The following is a 15,385-nucleotide window of genomic DNA, read 5'->3' as shown; positions in this document are numbered from 1 at the left end:
TACTGTTTGTTAAACTGAATTTCTCTTATTACTGGATTTTGCTGCAGAGACAAGTGCATGTGACACAGACACAGACCATAAGCAGCCATGTTTATGAAATCATAACAGAATGGGCATTACTATGAATGAGGAGGGGAAAGCTTTTTCCCTCCCACTCAGCTGTCATCTTGGCAGGAATCATTAAAGAATTTTTGCTTCTGCTTGTTCTGCAAATTAATGTGGGACTTCAGGCTGCAGAGCAGTGAATTTGCTCAGATTGTGACTCCCAGCCTCAGAAAGGATTAACCAGTACCAGGAGTAGCAAGACAGTTTTCACACAGTGAAAACTACAGTTAGTGTTACAAAGTTGCAGGAAATGCAGTATGGTGTGTGTAAATTAATACATTATGTAGCCTTCCATCTTTTAATACAGCTGGTTTGGGTTCTAGAAAATTAACTGTACTTCTCAAAGCTTAGTTTTTCACTTTTAAGTGTGGAATTTAGCTTTAAAGTACATAGTGTTTCAGTTTCTTTGGTTCTCTGGTGTCATCTTTGCACACTTAAAGTAGTCATTCCAGGCTGTGTAGCACTTGCCACTTCTGAACACTTCCAATTCTTCAAGTTCAAAACTATTACTGGAACAACCTGGTTTGGTTTTAAGCTACAACTCCTGTTGCAACAACTTGCCAACTGATAATGCAGATGTTGAGCCATGTCTGTATTTATTTGAATATACATTTACACCAATGTAAATAATTTTAGGATGGAGACAACTTCACAGTAACAACTGGGAGCATTTTGGTTTGCTTTTCTGAGGGATGGAGCAAGGGTGTATATCACTAAGATATCAAGTAAGATGGCTTTAGGTCTAGTGCCTAGCTAGGTTCTAAGCTTCGAACCTGTTAAGAGTACTGTGACAATTTTTTACAGCTGAGGGAGGATGAACTTGGTCGCTGTGAAATGGAATCAAGTGGATCATAAAACACCATAAACCATAGGATGCAAACAATTACTGTAATTAATAGAAGCTTTATAGCAAAAAAATCATAAAGCCTTGGAACACCCTTGACTAATGGCCCACTTAACTTTGGTTTAAAGTGTTTTACCATAACAGCTGAAGTGACAGTATCTCTGCAGTTAGCCTTAGTGGTGAAGTCGGAGAGGATTTTGTGCAAAACTATCTTGAAGGTAGCAGATGGTATGTCACACATCATTTTGATCATGAAGATGTTTGATAGAAGGTTATCTGGTAAAGAGCATCTTTTGTGAGTATGGACTGTTGCCTTCTCTGACTGGAAAAAGGAGGTATGAGGAAACAGCTGAAATGAAATTAGTAGCGTTTAAGTAATGTGTGGTACAATTGCTCACATGCATGCACAGGCCTGCAGTGCCTTTGATTTCATCTCATCCCAACAACGAGGTACTACATGTCTGCTTGTCCCATGCAAATAAAGTATTATAGGCAGAATGAAGTATTATTAGCAGGCATATCAGGATATATGTTTTTAATAAGTTATCTATCCTTATGTTCCATTGTAGAAGCATATAACTCCGTAATTTATGTAACATACCACAGGGAAGGGCGTTGTTTTGCTCTAGGTGAGGAACCATTCTACCTTTTCAGATGTCTTCTATTGTGCCCTATTTTGTTGAGATGGGTTGCACTGTCCATAGATTTATTCTTTAATCATTCTAGGGGATTTAAAAGATTTAATATTGTGCTGTTTCTGCAAAGCTGACTTTTATATCAGAGCTTTTTAGAAGATTCTTATAGTAGCTGTTACACAGATAATTGTTTTTTAAAGTGAAAATATGGACTACAAATACAAACAGCTGAAATATGGCTTAATTTCTGCTGTCTCTTGGATTTCAGTAGTGTGCTTCTGTGAGGTTTTAAATCATCTTCATGAATACGTTGTTACATCCTTACCCTTGGAGAGAGAGCATTTCTGAAAGGAGATTATAAAATAGCTTTATAAATTGATTTTCTTTCATAAATTCATTTGCCTTTTAGATTTTTTCCAACTGGTACTTATTGTTCTAATTTAACATAGCTTAAATGTATGTATATTTGATTTGTTATTAAGCTACCAACTAGCAGTAACAACTTCATATCTGAAAAGCAGATGAAAACAGCATTTTCCTGAACCGCAGAGAAATCTGAGATGCCCTTGAAGGACACGCTTCCTGCTGCCCTTTTAATAAGCAATGTCTCAGTGTATTTCTAGGTGAGCTGTAGCAGCTTTAATTCTAGCACACGCAGAACCTCGTTTCATTCTTACATGAACAATGTCAAACGTCCTGTGACGGGCGGGCGGGTGAGTGGCCGCGGGGCTGCTTTGCGCAGCGCGGGCTCCATGTCCGGCCGCTCGCCCAGCGCCGGGGCCGCGCCCGGGGCCGCGCGCGGAGCTCCGCCCGGGGCGGGGCGGGGCGGGGGCGGCCGCGCGCCCCATTGGCTGCGCCGCACGTGACCCGTGGGGCCGCGCCGTGCGCGCGGCGCTGGCGCAGCCGGTGGCGCGGGCGGGGCCGGGCGCTGGCGCTGGCGCGGGGATGGAGGCGCGGCGGCCGCGGCCATGGGGTGAGTGCGGCGGCGGCTTCTTCCCGCGCGGGTGAGGCGTGGCGGCCGAGGCTCCCCGCGCCCGGGATGGGCAGGGGCAGGGAGGAGGAAGCGGTTTCGCGACTTAAAAAAAAACCCAACAAACCAAACAACAAAAAAATCCCCCGAAAACGAAAAAAAAAACCCTCAAAACGTGGGGTGGTAGAAGGGGCTGTCGCGCGGCGGGGAGGGGAGCCCCGCAGCCGCGGGGATGGGCGGGAGGGCACGGCGGGGAGCCGCCACGGGCGGGACCGAGCGCAGCGCGCCGCGCCGGCCGGAGGCACAAAGCCCTGCGGAGCTCCTGCGCGGGCTCCGGGGCCGGGAGGAGCGGGAGGAGGAGGGGGAGCGGCGGCGCGTAGGGGTCTCGGGGCGGGCAGAGCCGCGGAGGTGCCCCTCGCGGGGCGACGAGGCGCTGCCCGGGGGTGGCACCGGCCCGGCTTTGTTAGGGACGGGCGGCGGCGGCGCCTCCGTTGCCGCAGCGCGGGGGACGCGCGGGTGGGCGACCGGCGGGAGCGCTCGGGGGGCAGCGCTGCGCCCTCGGCGCGCCCCTGGGATCCGCTGACTTCTCACAGATTTATTTAACATCACAAAGAGGTGCTTGGGTCCGTGACTTAACCTGAATGCTGTGGGAAATCTTAATAAATTATGTATGAAGCAGTGGGTCCTTTCTTCCCCTTTGTCAGATACGTAGCTTTTATGCTAGTAATTAGGTCACTGCTAGCAGAGTTCTCCTTGCTTTTGCTAAAATATGTGGCGATTTTTGGAGGACACATATGCTGCCAAATTATTTCATCCTATTCAGGTTTTGTGTCAAGATACAATATTCTTCCTGTTGACTCCCATGGAGGACCTTGTCTTCGGGCTGTAAGGGGTATTTTTCGTTTGATAGGATTTTCTTCAGAGGACCAGTACGGCCCGGTTTTGACTTGATTTGGAGAGTCATACCCTGAAAAATGCCTTTTAAAGGCGTCGCAAAAAATACACAGCTTCTTAGCGTGCATAGAAGTATTTTCAGTAAATTTTAGTGCATACGTGAATAGCACAATATAGATCTATTTCCGTTTTTAAGTACTTCTTTCACCCTTTGCTGTTTGTTCCGTTGAAAATGCTTCTCAGTGGTTTTTTTTTCACTGTCTTTTTACTGTTTGGTTAATTTTTTCTGTTATCTAATGCAGTTAACAGATTTATGAGTATTTTGCCAAGATTATAGTTCTTTGAAAATACACATAGGCATATATACTGAAAGCCATTTTCTAGAACCAGACTCTTCTGTATTTTTAAGGAGACGTGAAGTAACTGTTAAAATGCTCTTCTCTTTCTCAGTTCTGTCAAATACAGTGATGCGCAAAAAAAGGTTTGATGAAGAAAAGTCTCAGTTTAAATACCTTCTTTATATATCCCCTCAAAACATTTTTTATATATATACCACTATTTTTGGAGTCTTAAATCTCCTGTCTTATGAGTATGAGAGACTTTGGATAATACTAAATTTTAAAACATCATGTGAGAACTTAATATTTGGAATAACTGGTTTCAAAGGGTAAATTGGTGATACTGCATATTTCTGCTTTGGCATTTTGAGTCTTCATTATAGTCGCTTAAATGTTAAAAGAAACAGAAGATGCAGAGGTGTTTTCATCCCTTTTTTTCTAAAAGGAAAAAGGGTGACAAAAGCACAGTAGTGATTATTATGATTATTATGGTGATGCTTCTTCCTGTACCTTTTTAACTCTTAAAAAGAAAGTCTTAGTAGTATTCTGTGTAACCACTGTAACAGTTCTGTAAGTCACACTCTTAAAATGGTAGCTTGAATAAAAGATCACTTCTAAATATAAGACTTTAAAATATTTATGGGTGCAGATTTTTCTAAACATCACCCCTGAAATACAAAATACTTGGTTATGATGAATGTTCTGATACATCTTGTCATAATGTGCTGTTGTTATATCAGTATGGAATAATACAGCACAAGTTGGAAATGCATGTGGCTACAATTGGTTCCCTTGATCTCTAAATTCTTATGTTGGATTTCAATATGCATCTTAATTTAGTTGGTAAAATATTTATGTTGATGATATCTGGTAAATTCTTTTATTATCAGTGTAGCAAAATCGTATTTAAAATAAGCTATACTACTAATGTTGTGCTGTGATGGTAAATTATTGTCAGCAAAGACCTAATTTCCACTAATGGTTTTCCAAAATCCATGCACCTGTGTGATCAGGTGCTGATACATTTCCTGCAAGACAAATGGGCTTATAAGTGCTGAAGAGAACCTTGAAGATGGCCCTGATAGGTCACCCAAGATGGAGAAATATATATTTATTGTAAATTATTTTTATAATATATAATAGAAAATTTTTATAGTATGTATAATTTTTTTTTATTACAGCTGATTTATTTCATGTTGGTTGTTTTGAGTTTGTGTTTTAAGGTAAAATAGGAAAGGAAATACCTTTCTCAGACTTTTTAATACCTTAAACTTTCTAGAATTGAATCCTTAAAGATTACGAGAAATACAGAAGTAAGCAGGAGCAAGTCACGTGCAGTGAGGGCATACACAATTAGTCATGAATAACAAACATGATCATCTTGAAGGATGAGTGTTCAGGCTTGTGAATCATTCCTGATCCAATATAAGTTATGATCTAAATGATGTCTAGAGTGGTTTGTGTTCAATATAGTATTTAAATGCAAATCATGTTTCGAATTTTCATAGTCATATTCTGCATACAGCATGACTAACCAGCTAAGGAACTTCCCAACCCAGAGTTATAAATGAAGAAGTGGGAATTTTCTTGACAGTGTAATAAAAGCTGAACTTGACAGTTTATAGCCTGAAATGTATGACTTCTTGATTTTACTACTTTTGAATTAGGAATGTTTTTTTCATTGTTAGCATTCTTTAGTAAAAGTCCAAACATTAAATTATTTGTTTCTCACACAAACATACACTTGACCTTTATCATACTTGACATGTAATGAGGCACACAAAAGTTCAGACCATGATGTTCTCATTCCTTCTCCTCACGGTCTTTTAAGGAATGCTGAGAACATGGATCACTTACCACTTTTGGTTAAGATGGACAGATGATGCTTCTGTTCATGGTTGGTGAGTACAGGCCAAGTATGGAATTTACGGTAGTATCCCAAAATACAAAGATGGATTGAAAGGTCTTAATTTCTGAAAGAACAAAACACAAAAACCCAGTCTTTACCCAATCCCCACTCAGAAGGATTTAGGAAGGCCGGGTATAATAACATTTGAGTGTTTTAGTCTGCTGTCCACAAAGATAGCCTTCATGCAGAAGTGGATAGAAAACCCAAAAAGAAAAACTTAATGCAACCAAGGTTTAGAGAAAATTGTGTGGTCTTCTTTTAAAGGGACTAAGGCTTTCACAAATTGTGTTAGAATAACTGATAACAGTAATGGTTCTTCATCTGGCCTTTGCAGTTTTTTTTACATGGTTGAAAACCCCAGGAATCCATAGCATGCCCAATCTAGATATTATAATTTGGTATGATTTGTTATCAATTTTTTTGAATGTCATCATTTTCAAATGTATTAAAAAGAGTAGTGTTATATAACTTGCAATTAATTTTCTGTTATCAAAGCCCTTGTTGCTAAAAGAAACTAGAGGAAGAGCAGTTTTCTGTGATGATTGTTTTTTATATTCCTTCCTTCATCTCTGATGACCTAAGTGTGCTAAAGCAGAGCAGATTAGAACATGAGCAGATCTGCTGTTCACTCATGGGCAGTTCTCATTGTGGGCTGAGTATTTTCTTAGTTGTCTCTAACCGCACTCAAAGCCACTTTCAGACAGCTAATTTTTTTTGTGTGCCTGCATAGCCCAGTTGAAGAGAACCCAAACAAAATGGCTTCCCTTTCAGCTGCTCCTGGCTAGAAGTTTTGGGGATTGTTCTTAAATTGGGGTGGGGATAGGAAGATGAAATAAGCTGGCACCAAAGGCCATTTTAGTAAAGCACAGATTTATCACCAGGTGGAAATAACATAGTTGTTTGGTGTGATACTGGAGAAGGCAGAAATGTTTTTTCTGCTATTTGGAGAAATCAGGATAATGGACTTTTACAAATTGAGTCCAGTGGAGTATTTTTCAGTGAGTAAGGAAGGAGAGAATTGGACAATGCCAGTGAAGGATAAACATTTTTAAATTGGCTAACCTTGAAAGCTTGCCCAAACTGAAATGGATAAGACAGTCCCTGACACAGTAATACTCAGTTTGGGTAAGTTCTTGAAGACAGCAATTGGAGTGCTGGTATTTTGCCAGAGCTGAAAACCTGAAGGCCGGCTTCAAACGAAGTAATGGAAAATTCAATACAGGATTCAGTCAACAGAGAAATTAAAGTAGTGCAAATTGGCATGGTTTGATATGTTCAAAATAAGAACAGCAAAACCCCCCCCACTTCTTTCTTATGAGTGCATTGATAAGGAAGCTGTATGAAAATGGTCCACTTAGAGCTGAAGTTACTAAAATGGAGCTCACTTACCTTGGAACAGCTGTGCTGGATTTTTTGCCCCTACCTGTCAGCCTTGCCCCTCTTTTGGAAATAGCTGTGCAACAGCTGCTGAAGCATCGTGGTTAATGACCCAGCACAGTAAACTTAAACTGACACCTATTTCAGATTACCTTGGCAGTCGGGCAGTAATCTGCAGTGGTTTAGCAGCTGCCACTTGAGCAGCTGAGCCCTTCCCCACTTCCCTGGGTGGGAATCGTGCAGAGATGGGTGGGGCAGACAGCTGGGGAGGCACCGGCAGAGCCCTCCCGGCCACCCCACCGTTGGCCACAACCACTGTGAGTCAGAACCCGTAGGCCTGGTGCTTAAAAATAATCTGTTTTTAAAGGTAGTTTAGATAAACTAATTGGGAAAATGTCATGGCTGTGTCAGCACTTCCTCCCTGAATTCAGTGTGGTGTGCCCTTGAAGAAACAATTCCCCATTAGACACATTCCTATGAATGAATGACAAAAATTGACAGAGTGGTAAAGAATAACAAGGATGAGATACTGGGCTCAGCACTGAAGAGTTGCAGAGCTGATGTGCCTTCCCAGACTTACTAAATTATATTCATGAACTTTAGATAGAATCAGTATTAAATATAGATACAAAAAATTTCAAAATATGGAAACAAAGATTAAACATATCAAAATTTATAAAATGCAGGTACATTGTATCTACACATAGAGTTAAATTTTATATAATAATAAGAGAAACATTGTGAAAAATCTGAGTTACAGAGTGTAGAAGTAAATGTGCTTGCCAGTGGTAGTAGAATGCAATAGTAGTGATGATAGATTTTATGGATAAAAGCAATAATGGAAGTCTGAAATATTTTCATAAGGAGCTTTAATATATGACAAATTGTTATGGTTCTTAAGTAGAACCTCTTCAGGGCATATTGAGTATATATGCTTACTGATTTCAAAGAAAAAGGCTCTGGTCAATTAAAAAGTTCTAAATTTTCAGGCTACATTACATTTTTTCCTATCACTTGGGATTTGAGATCAAAATGGGTGCATGTAAATTCCTGTCCGGGCAGTGGCTACTGGTACAGTTTTCTTAATATAAAAAATGCATATCTAAATCTTAACAGTGTGTTTGCATAAATTTAAGCTTCTCATTAATTTTGATTTTAGTGCATAAAAGAGTTCTATCCAGCTTGAAATTCCTCTTTGATATGTATATTCATGCAAAGTGCTGATTCAGTAAAGCGTGAAATTTCTTGTCATAATTTCACCTTACTTTGGTAGGAGATGGAGAAGAAACTTCTTAATGATGAGAAATATGGGTCAGGGAAGTAGGAGAGCTAGATTTTGGGTGTCTCTCATGTGAGGATACGGAATTTCAAAGTTTCTATATTCCATGAGGCTTATTTTTCGGAGTAAATCTGGAAAAATCAGTATCTATTCTTGCCTTTGATGACCGCTTTGGAAAGAAACAATGCTAGAGTGTAAAAGGGAGCTTGCTTGACTTGAAGCATAATAGTGAATTTCACAAAGGTGAGTTGTGTTGCATTCATGATGTGTTTTCCCTTGGGCTGGGTGAAATGTGAAATGGATTCTAGAGGTCAGAGTTCTTCCCTTCTCCTGCATTCTCCCCCACTGTAGTGGTTTCCTACAGGGGGAAAGAAGAGTTAGTTGTTCTTGATCCAGCTGATTCTGACCCAGTGGTGTTGAATATGTTTGCATGTGCAGTGGTACAGCTGCAGACTAACAGGCCATGTCTGAGGTATTCCTTGCTTTCCCTTGGGCTGAATGAGGTGGGATGTGGCTGGGAAACCTGTCTGGCCAAGAAAGTCCAGAGTTTAGCTCTTTCCTCAAGGCAAGTAATGTAACCACTGAGAAACTACGAGAAGGGGGTGAAGTGGTACAGTCAGTTTCTGTTGATGCCGACAGTTCTGTGTTTAATAAAGCTGTAATATATAATTTATAAAGTATTTATAAGTGATTTTTTTTACCCAGAACATAAATCCAAGGATTGTTTTGGGACCTGAATTCTGATCTGCTCTGTCTAGTTTCAAGCAGTTGGTATAAATGTACTTTCAGAAGAGAAACAGATTTTAATTGTGAGGGGTTTATCTCATACATGGAACCACTTATGTGTAATGGAGCCCTGTGATTTCACTCTTCAAATCACGTGCCTGAGAGATGACACAGTGTTCAGCATCAGAAAGCCTAAGCTGCTTCGTGGTCATATATTACCTGTGTCAGTTTCCCGCATTTTAAAACTAATTAATGGTGTCTTTTGTGAAATACTTCGGCATTTCATTATTTCAGAAGAAGAAGAAACAAATATCTTGAAGGTGCCAAAAATAAGTGCAGCATTTGTCTGTATTGAAGTTTAGGAATACAAGATTAGATGTCTTGAGCCATGAAGTCTGGCTCCTTCTTGTGTAGTATGCTTGGCAAGGATCCCTCTGAACTACAAGTTCTAGTTGATGTTGCCAGCCTAGGTTGATAAATGACCGATTTACACCCATCTGTTCTGTGTCAGTATTGTGTTTTAACATATCTATTATTCTCCCTCTTCAGTGTTTTCTGCTCTTTAGTATAGCTGTGTCATTCCAGTCTTTGATGTGCTGAGGCAGCCAAGGTGTGCTTGTCTAATCTCTTCTGAGATACTCTCTCATCCCCTGATCACTTTGCATCTTTCTCTGCACCCACTTGAATTCACTTTTCTTACCCATGTCTTTGTAAAATGATTTGATAACTCTGGGGATTGTATTTGGTCTCCTTGTGCCAGTCTCATTGGCAGCACACAGTGCCCTGCAGGCTGGCTGCTGAGAGGCTTCACTGCTCCAGGTTGACATTCCTATGTGAGTGACCCTATGTCGCTATGCTCTTTAATTCCATCCTGTTTCTGGTGCTTTATTTCTCAGTTCATCGAATTCATTGTGTATGACATCGAGTCCTCTGACCTTGTGCAACCTCTTGAATTTATGGGAGCAAGTTTTGATGCTACTTCTTGTGCCAGAGTCAGTAACAAAACATTTAAAAATGCCCGTCACAGTCTAGTTTTGGGGGAATTTTGCTGACAGCCTGCCTCCAGCCCAATAATTTGGCTTTCAGCACTGCCCTGTGTTATCTTGATGTCTTTGAACTGCTCCTTACCCATGTACAGTTTTTCTGTTAATCTCTATATCAGCTGTGGTGACGCTGTTGCTTATTTCTCCTTTGGGCATCTATTTAGCAGAAAAAAAAATGTTTTGGGTTACTCAGGTTGTGGTGATCAGCTAACTAATTTCTTTTTTATCTGAAAATCCACAAAGCTTGACATTTGAATAAATCAGGAAGTGACTTCTAGTCTGAGGTAGAATATTGTCTCTTAGTGGTGATGTCCTACTTTCATGTTATAAGAATAAAGGAAGCTGAGGAACCTAGATCAGAAGGGTGGAAAGGCAAACCAAATCTCCCCTTCAGGATCCTTAATCATTTAGCAAAAATATGTTTTGCATATAAAATACCAGAGCTATGCAGTTTATGTCTTTGTACCATAGCTCCTCCTCATCCATTTTTCTCCATTTCCTTTGTTGTGTGTGTACATCTTGTTCATGGGGCTGATTGATCTAAATTTCAAATCTGTAAATTAGAATTCCTAAAAATGGACAGGAAATGGAAAAACTGGATACTTATTTTGTCATTACCTGTCCTTTCATATTAATAATGAATTATAGCAATGGGAGAAAAAGGTACTCTATCAAGAAACAAAATGCATGTCCTACATGGCACAGAGCAGCTTCTGTAAATCACATGTAGATGAATAAATGTATGATATACTTCAGTAAAAACAACACATTCTACCAGTATTACAATATAGTCCTAATTCATGGCAACTAATGGGAAGAAGTTTCCATTCTTCTTAACTTCTGTGTTTCTTTCCTTGGGCTTGTGCATGCAGTCTGTTCTGAAATGTGAACTATAGCTGTTAATTTTCTTAATAGTAATGGAAATTGTTACTTATTAGATAAAAGCATACGTGAAATGTAACAGAAGCAGTCTGCCCTTACTGATTTTTTGGTGTTTGTTTGTGTGTTCTGTTTTTGCTACAACTCTCCTTGACTAGATTCAACCTTTTAGGAGAAACAGCCTGATGATACCCCACAATTCACATTGTAGAGTAGTTATTTCAGATTGCCTTTATTTCTCTAAAAACAAGGTCTTCAATAAAGCATGACCAAATTTTGAAAAAGAAATATTACAGATTCTTTTTGCTCATGGAAGTCACAGTTTCATGAGTGCCAGGTGTCTTCCTTCTCCTGTCTTTGATGGTGACAGGTGCTTGGAAAGGAAATAAACCAGTCATATCAAATGCACTACAGCTTTTGTTATTGTTCCTGTCTTCAGTCGTGTACACTCTTCTTTACATTTCGTTTGGTTTAAATTTAGAAAGGTTAAACACAATTTTCAAAATTTGTACTGAGGAACAACAACATTTTTTAATAATTTAACCTAATTTTTAGTAGACTGGATAATTCAATTGAGTTTCATCAGGAAGAGGAAACTTGATTTTGTAACGGATTACACAAGCAGTAAGGACAAAGGTTTGGTCAGAGGTTACAATGGAAATGCTAAATAAGAGCTTTTAATTGTTTCATCTTTTCCAAAGTAACTGCAGTAATGAAAGGGAATGTTGCCCTGTAAGTTTTAAATTTTCTTTTTCCTCTAAGTTAGAGGCCATATACTTACGAAGTGTCTCCAGTGACATTGAAAGGGATAGCTTGTGTTATGTGAAGTGCTAGGCTTCCTTTTATTCTCTGGAATGGCTGATGAAATCAAAATTGATAGCGTTAGTTCTAAAGAGTTGCAAATATTCATTAGCCATGTTTTAGTTAACTTACATTGTTAGGTGAACAACTCTGATGGCTTTTGGTTTGGAAAGTGGGGAACAATTTGTGCTTTATAATTGAAATCGAAGTATTTGTTTCTTTCTCCTTTATAATGGCTGAGTAGTTGTGATGGCATTCTAGGACTGTGTTACTGTTTTACTGAAAGCAGTATGGGATCCCTTGATATCAAGAGTAGCTTTTCATCTTTAAATTCCATGGTGCAGTATGACTACTTCATGTGAAAGAAATTTGTTTTAATCTTGTGCCTTGAAGGATACTTTTAAAAAATATCTACATATTTACTACATTTGATGATAAGGAGTTTTTTTCAGTTAAAATTCCCCAGTATTTACTGCTTTCCTTTCATATAGCATCTCCTTCAGAGTGTGTGCTGTTCCTAGGAACATTGAACATCTATGACTATGAGTTGTTTCCTAAAATAAGTAGGTAGTCAGCGTCTTTTCAATATGTGTGAAGATGCTTGTTGTCTATATAAAAATTCTATATATGGTCTATTAGCTGCAATTTCTCCATGTTGAAACTGTAGTGCCAGTATAAGGATGCTTTTGTATGATGCAGTGATTTTCTTCTGTGTATTCTAGCTTCCCCTAATATCTGATGCAATTGACAATGAACTTTTTTCCTTCTCTTAATCATGCACATCAAATGGAGGCCCACAGGAAAAAAGTCTTGAATTGGCATTAGTTCTAGGCATTAACAGTTTGGTTTAATGGATTTAAATTAAATGTTTAGAAAGTCATGTGGTAAATGGGAGAAAGAGATGATTTTGTGGTTAGATACATTGGGGTAGTGAAAGGTTTTTTTCTGAAATGCTTAAATTTAATATTTTCTCTTACTTTTTTAAGGGCTGAGGGTAGCCCAGGATGGCCGCAGCTTCATATGATCAATTGTTAAAGCAAGTTGAGGCATTAAAGATGGAGAACTCCAACCTTCGGCAAGAGCTAGAGGATAACTCAAATCACCTCACAAAACTGGAAACCGAGGCGTCCAATATGAAGGTATTGCAAGCTCTGTGCCTATGTGGGGTTTCTGTCACTGCCCTTTGTGTCATGGACTGGGAATTGCTGAGTGAGTTTTGTGTACTTTTAGACTCCTATGGAAGTCCTTTTCCAGGCCATGTAAGGGAAAAACTATCAGCTATATTTATTTATTATTATTTTTTAATTTCAAAACTGTTTTCTAGAAAGAGCTCCCAGTGTGCTGTGATAAGCATTACCATTTTAGCACAGCTGTACTTCCCAGCAGGAAGTCCAGAGTGTTGACACAGGTTGACAAAGCAAGTATTGTTCACCTCTTGAAAACATGGGAAACACTGGAGTTTTTCAGTGTTTTCAGGTAATTTTAAAAATTTGAGGGTTTGCTATAATTACAATATTTAAGATCTCAACAGAAGTTCCTTTTAACATAAGACCACAAGTTCTCCAATCTCTCCCAAAGCTTAAATTAATACTTAAAAATTTCACCCAGATCTGTCCTGCTGGTGTTTGTTGGCTAAGTGTAGGCCTTCAGAGCCACCTGTCTAAGAGCAAACGCTAGGCTCAAGTGGAATTTAGATGGATTTTAATCAGTAGGAAGATACACCATCATCTGTATCTGTCTGATCCATGATACTGGCAGAAGAAGGCAGAATTTTGCAAGCCTTAGAGCTGCATTAATGTGGTGCTCTTCCTAAGCTGACAAATCCTGCTGCTTTTTGCTAGCAGGCAGCAAAACCAGTCTGCTTTTGGTACCTCAGTTAGAAGAGCTCAGAAATTGTTGGTATTTCTGTGTATACTCCTGTACAGGGTAGGCATATTCTAAATATTAAGCAACATTATTTTCTCCATCTACTTGCTTCCCGATCTTCATATCACAGACTTACTGTTCCTTTACAACCAGTCTTTAACTTTTAAAATACAGTAATGTGATTAATATAGCAATTAAAAATATTTGAACTGAATTTTCTTCTCCTCCAGCATGTAGACTGTATATTCACTATAAGAAGAAAAATTCTGCTTTTGGAAACACTAGTTACAACATTTGAAAAAAAGCACAGATTTTTCAGATATTTTTAGTCCTTACGTTGCAGTGTAAAATGTAAATGGCTTTGCTATCTAAATTAAAAGGAAATTATAGTCCTTTACACCAGCTACTTGAAATGGTTGTTGTCATTAGCAGCTGCAGAAAAAATGCTTGTTTGCTGAGTTATGTGTCTTTAAACTAATTCTGTCATTTATATTATTTTTCTTAAGAAAATATTGCAACAAATTTGTCAGTAACTCCCTCCACTGCCTGTCATTGCAGTCTAAAATAAGGAAGGGAAGAACAGAACAGATGATCTTCCTGCTAGTTTTACAATAAAAGAGTAAAAATGTCTTTTTTTCTCTTCTTCATCCACATACAAGTGTTTTGGTTTTTGGTCGTTTGGTGGAGGTTTTTCTAGCTTTTGTGTAGATAATTAAATTTCCAGTGACCTAGAGACAGTCCAGGTGTACAAGCTGGTCTCTAGGGCATTAATTTGGGGTGTGGAATGGCTTTGTGTTCTTACTTTAAATCTGGCAGACTACCGAACAGAAAGTGGCTCCATTGCACTCCTCTGTGATTATGAACATGCCCAGAGTAGAGGTCTCATTTTTTTTCTGTCCCAAGTTCCCTTCTAGATTTAAGGAATGTAACCCAGAAAAACCTCCACCTCAAATATCAAACTCAGTATGTTTCACTTTGGGGGATGGATGGAGAAGAGATTGTTCAGATTAATTTGATGGTTTTTGTTGTTTAATTCACATTCTATTGGAAAATCATTGATTCCTCAGGTGTATTTGCACCTGCACCTGAACCACAAAGTCATGTCATTCCCTTGTTTGTTTCAGACCCTTTTCTTTGGAAAGTATCACAACATAGTTTTAATTTGAGTCAAACCTGAAGGATGGTATGGGAATGATCCTGGGGTCGGATTGGAGTCTGTGGGTGAAGTTTGATGGGGATCATTGCAGGATTCTCTTAAATTGGGAGATAATTTTAGTTTCGCAGGCTTTTGGAGAAAGTGTGTGTTGGCTTTGTTGCACTAAACGAAACTGCATGGTTTGTATGGTCCCAGTGCCATAGTTAGGGATAATTACAAGCAAAGTCATTAGCAGAGCCAGAGCAGTCAAGTTCAAAAGCCCTTTGGCTACCATATATATGCAGTCAAAGATTCCTGAATGTCTTGGAAAAAATGATCCTTTGGGAGCACAGAAGTGTCACAGAGCCATTGTAACCCGTCCTGCCAAGTAAAATCCTAAATATTAGCGGAAGAAGGGGAGAAGCAGTGGGGAAAACAAGCTGTGGGTTCCATGGCAAACATCACCGCTCTTGCAATGTGAATTTTGGTCTGTGGCCCAGTGCAGGGACATCTCACAGTGATTCTTTGGACTGCTGCTCTGCCTGTCTCCTCATTTCCTTATATTCTGTAATCAGCTGTAGAGG

At 39.3% G+C, this 15,385-nt stretch overlaps 1 protein-coding gene across 8 annotated transcripts in view; it reads left to right on the top strand.

Annotated features, from left to right (window-relative positions):
- LOC125320065 (signal recognition particle 19 kDa protein-like) overlaps window positions 1–15,385 on the top strand; it is a 107,698-nt gene that overhangs the window by 19,017 nt on the left and 73,296 nt on the right. For 7 of the 8 annotated variants that reach the window (XM_048292032.1, XM_048292033.1, XM_048292036.1 and 4 more), the window contains one exon: window positions 12,787–12,939. In XM_048292032.1, coding sequence (XP_048147989.1) covers window positions 12,805–12,939 — 135 coding nt within the window. In that variant the 5' untranslated portion in view covers window positions 12,787–12,804. Of the gene's footprint in view, window positions 1–2,504; window positions 2,558–12,786; window positions 12,940–15,385 lie in introns of those variants that run through there. The other variant, XM_048292031.1, reaches the window with a different exon arrangement.

This window comes from Corvus hawaiiensis, chromosome Z (genome assembly GCF_020740725.1).
Source record: "Corvus hawaiiensis isolate bCorHaw1 chromosome Z, bCorHaw1.pri.cur, whole genome shotgun sequence".
NCBI lineage: Eukaryota > Metazoa > Chordata > Aves > Passeriformes > Corvidae > Corvus > Corvus hawaiiensis.
Note: the sequence above shows the minus strand (reverse complement) of the source record. Positions and strands in the feature narration are given on the sequence as shown.